Source organism: Lolium rigidum, chromosome 5, assembly GCF_022539505.1.
Source record: "Lolium rigidum isolate FL_2022 chromosome 5, APGP_CSIRO_Lrig_0.1, whole genome shotgun sequence".
Lineage (NCBI taxonomy): Eukaryota > Viridiplantae > Streptophyta > Magnoliopsida > Poales > Poaceae > Lolium > Lolium rigidum.
Window position 1 is genome coordinate 223,967,956 of NC_061512.1, and position 4,823 is coordinate 223,972,778.

Consider the following 4,823-nt stretch of genomic DNA (forward strand, 5'->3'; position numbering starts at 1 on the left):
GTGTGCGCCGTCCCCGCCGGCAGTAGATCTACTGTCCGGCCGGCGGTCAGAGAGGATCGGGTCGTCGTCGTCGGCGATGGATCCATGGACATGGCCATCTCTCCCGTCCTTTCCCCCTGGCGCTGCTCGTCGGGCGCCAGCTGCCTGAATTCATGCATGCAGGCCACTGGTCTCGACGTACGCACAGTGGCTGCAGGGAGGAGATCGGTCGGGCATGTGCTGCGAAATTCAGCCTGTGCTTTGACACACATCTGCAGCCTGGCCGTGGCTGCAACTCTGCAACTGCAAGGCTGCGAAAGCATTCATGCATGCTGCTGTTCCTTTCCCTTGTCTAGCGGCAGATCCTTCGCTTCTCCTTCCTTCTTCCCACTGCAGCGATCATTGGTTGCCGTCGAATTGCCTCTCTGCCTCTGTCTGATTTCTCAGTCAGTTCCTCCCCGTTTGTCTGATGGACGGACAGGTAGAAAATTATCACTCTTGCAGCACTGCACGATTCATATCAGTATGCAGCAGCTGGAGCTATTAGGAAATGAACTGAGTACATTTCTGAATGATGGTACAGCTGGGGACTCTGCATGGTGGCTAGCCAGCCATTTCCTGAAGCGCACAGCCTGCGGCACTAATGCTTTCAGTTTTCCTTTGCTGAAACAACGCACATCAACAGATCGATCTTCGCGAAGCATAAACTTCGGTGCCAAGCCTACAACAGACGAACCCATAACTACAAGAATTCTGAAAGAAAATAATCGACCGAACCGATCGAGAGGCCGGCCGGCCGGCCGGCCGGCCGGTGGCAGATCGCAGCAAGAGCAGAATCAGGACGCTCGGATCCGCTTCTCTGGCGGCATGGTCCGGAACACGGCGGAGAGGTCTCGCGGGACGACGAGGTACGCCCGGGCTGTGGTCGTCGTCGTAAAAGTAGGCCGCGACTTCCGTTTCACGGACGGCAGACGAGGCACCGGCGCCGGAGGGCACACCTCAGGCGCCCGGAGCCTGCTCTCCTCCGACGTGGGCGTCGACGGGTCCTCCCGATCCTCCTTCACCGCCACCTTCGTCGCGTCCTCATATTCTGCCGACACCTGCATCTTCGTCGTCGACGTCGCCTGGGACGGAGCGGCCGAGGCGGCGTCAGCGGCGGACGTCGAAGGAGGCGCCAAAGGCGCCGTCTTGATCGGCGTCAGCGGCGGTAAGCCCTCGTCGGCGGAAGAGGCCATCGCTGTCGGCCGAATCGGCGGTAGTAATTCGCCGCGCAAGTGGGTGGAATTGGAATGGGATCGAATTCTTGTTCTCGGGTGGGTGCAGGAGCTGGGTAAATAAAAAGGACAAGGAGAGAGAGAGAGGTAGGGGGCGGTAGCGCGAAGTGTTAAATAGCGGCACAGGACAGAGGAGAGTGGCAGGGAGGCGAAGGAAATGAAAAGCTTGAATGTGGGTTTAACTGCAACTTTGTGGGGTTTAGTTTGCTATGAATTTATATCCTTAACTTCTGACAGCCACATTGAGTACATGAGTTTGTGCATCTTTTTTTTAGGGAAGGCCATACGGCGACCTTTATTGGTATGTGAATAAGCTTACGTCGTTTATGAGTTTCGGAAATAAAAAGCTAGGAGGATCATCATCCCAAAAACAATCCAGATGATTCAAAAAACTATACCTAGCTAGCTCGTGCGTCACTTCATTGGCTTGCCTATTACAATGCTCAAACTTGATCCTCCTAAAACCCGATGATAGAATACGACAATCATCAAAAATTGATGCGAACGATGTCGATGAAAAGCCATACATCAACATCGTATCAATGACCTGCAAGTTGTCTGACTGTATGATGAACTATTACAGCCAAGATGTTGTGCTAAACAGAGTCCTTCCCTTAGTGCATAAGCCTCTGCCATCATGGCATCGCTGACAAAGTGTAGCTCTTTGCAATTAGCAGCAACAAACTTCCCGATAGCATCTCTCACAATAAGATTTGTGCATCTTACAGGTGGATCTTCAAATTGACTATAAGATTTTTTTTGTTCATCTACCCCTTATATATGGGGCAAAGAAGTTCAGTTACAAAGGTGCCATAAACATACAAAGTATCTAATTTACCTAGGAAAGGGGTTTCACAAGTACTCTAACGACGAATATTATGTTCTCCATTTCACACAGTTTTTGAGCATGCGTAACAAATAGTGAGAAAATTCACATAATGCCCTTACTCTCTCGTAACCGGATGTCAACGTATCCAAAAGTTTCCTTTTGAAATGTTCACCGCATAGGAGAAAATCCTGCCTAATTTTATTTAATTCAAATTCAAATGTATGTAGCAGATCTCTCGTCGTCGTGCTCTTATTTGCGCCGTTGTTTCATGTGTGCGACCCTTTCGCGCATAGCACACTGTCGAGCAGTGACGCCGACCCGTCCAAGGATAAGTTCAAGGGAGCAAAGATTTTTAGATTCCTCCATGTGGTCTAGAAAATAAATGACCACCTTGGTGTTTAATTCTCGGATTCACCCGGGAAGTAGAGTTTGGCGCCATTTTCGAAGGCCTTCTTGATACGGTTTGAGCGCGGTAATCAGCCTGTTAGCCGCATTTGAGTTTAGCTGGGCTGCAGCCCATGCATTCTGAATGACCGGTCCACTAGTGGGGTGAATATCATATCCAAATGTACTGTAAATTAAATTGTGGATTCTAGCGGGCAGAAGCGAACGACATATCCAAATGTAGTGTAAATAAACTTGTGGATCTAGCATAGCGTTGGCGGGCTGAAGTAAATGACATATCCAAACATAGTGTGATTAAATTGTGGATCTAGCATAGCGTTATCGGGATGAAGTAAACAACATATCCAAACGGTAGTGTGCATTAAATTGTGCATCTAACATAGCAATGCCAGGCTAAATGAATATTGCGAGAACATTGCATTCTCTTTTGAAACTTGAAAATTGTAGCCATCAAAATGGCATTGGTGTGATGAACTAGAGCGAAGAGGTGGCATGGATGGCCCATAGGGAATTGAAGGGTTAATAATTGAATTAGTTATAACTGCAAAACAACTAGTAATGTTTTACTAATACATGATTAAATATTTTCTAAATAGGGGGCGATGATTTTGGGCATTATACAGAGTAATCTTCTAAATCTAAAGATGTTATTCCCAAGTGCAATTGAAATCAATTAATTTACTTCTTTCCATCTATCGACCACGGGATAACCGGTGAATTCCATAGTGTCGGTGTACTCGTGCAACTATAATTGGAGTCCTATGATTACTCTCTCTATGATCTTTCATGGACAGTTCTTCCCCCTTCTCCCTTAAGAGTATCTTTGTCACCCTTGGCTCTTCTCCCCCTCTTCTCCAACAACCTCACCGGCCGAAGGGGGTGGAGAAGAGGAGGGCGGCCTCCTGTATATAGTATTGGGTATTAGTTGTAGGGATAGGGTTTGTAATATGATTGCCTATAAGGCGCCTATGCGTCATGCCATGTTGATTTCCTCTCTTGGCACTCTCGCGTGGTGTTGGGTGGCTATCGGAGGCGTTCTCCGATGGGTCTCTGAGGTTGATGAGGTCTAGATCTGGATGGCAATGGACCCTCCTCAATAAGCCGCGGCGGCAGCCCAAATCTAGCTAACACAGGTGCATGACTGCCATCGATAGCTAGACCATCATGGCAATGAGCGACGAAGGCGTTCTCTAGTTTGCGCTGGAGGTGAGAAGCATTTGTTTCTCGGTTGCATCCATGGAGACCTCCTGGATCCTCGGTATCACCTCCACATCGACACGGTTACAGCCGTTTGGAGGCCACCCCGAGCTCTGGCATCAGCCCTGTGCCGGTACCATCTCATCTCCCTCCTAGTTGGTATGCCAGAGGGGGAGGCTCTTCTGGCTGCATCTCTAGCATGTGGCAGCTTGCGCATTCCCGTCTCCAAGTGGTGGTGTCCACGGCGGCAGCGGCGGTGGCGGTGGCCGAAGTGTCTAGCTTGCCTGCATCTATGGCGGCGAAGGTTCCTTTTGTAAAATCTTAGGATTGTGTTGTATTTTTGTTTTATTTGGATGGCCTCGACGTAAAATTGTAAGCCCGACGCTCCAAAAGTATGGCAGCTTGTGCACCTCTAACCGTGGTAAAAAAAAATCAAGTACTAGTAACGCTGCCAACACCTGGCTGGTGTTAACTTTGCTTGTCCGTATCTCCTAGAAATGCGAGGCGGACAAAATCACCACCCCAGGAACAGTACTAGTGTAGGTAGCCAGCGAAATGGCCCGTAGCATTGGTGCAAGGAGCGGGTCTCTGTCATTAACTCTGTACAGTGGGCGGGCGGTACGTCCCAAAAGGATCGATGTAGCTAGCTAGGCATGATGAGGCGGTGGAAAAGCAGCTTCGGGCGGACGGGCGGCTGGAGGAGCAGTGGCTCAACGGAAGCAGCCAACCCAAGCAATTGGAAGGTTGCCAAACGCGCGGCTGCGAGCAAGGAGGAAACGGACGATCGAGCCAGCTTTGTGCAGCTAGCTCTCACCTTGTGCTTCTGCCATTTCTCCGGTCGTCAGAGCGCCACCTTCTCCGGTCGGCCGGCCGTGCAAGCCATGCCATGCACACGCGGTCCCGATCGGACGACCGAACCATCGGACCGGCGCCGCTGGCGCTGTGTGTACGTCTGGTCTGGTCGTCCGCTGCGTGGGATGGGGCCAGCCAGGGGCTCCCCCTCGTGGCCTCGTGGGTTTGGTTTCTTCGGCGATATGTGTCACAGTTGGTGCCTACTGCCTACCTTGCCGCGGAAGGCACATTGGTGGCATACATGTGTACTCGTGCTTCTGAATTCAATATCAGAGCATTTCCACTTC

At 50.4% G+C, this 4,823-nt stretch overlaps 1 protein-coding gene across 1 annotated transcript; it reads right to left on the minus strand.

The window, feature by feature from the left end:
- Positions 1–815: 815 nt before the first annotated feature.
- Positions 816–1,294, minus strand: LOC124652287. Its single transcript, XM_047191304.1, has one exon. The coding sequence runs from the start codon at positions 1,212–1,214 to the stop codon at positions 816–818; it is 399 nt and encodes a 132-aa protein (XP_047047260.1). The 5' UTR covers positions 1,215–1,294.
- Positions 1,295–4,823: the final 3,529 nt, after the last annotated feature.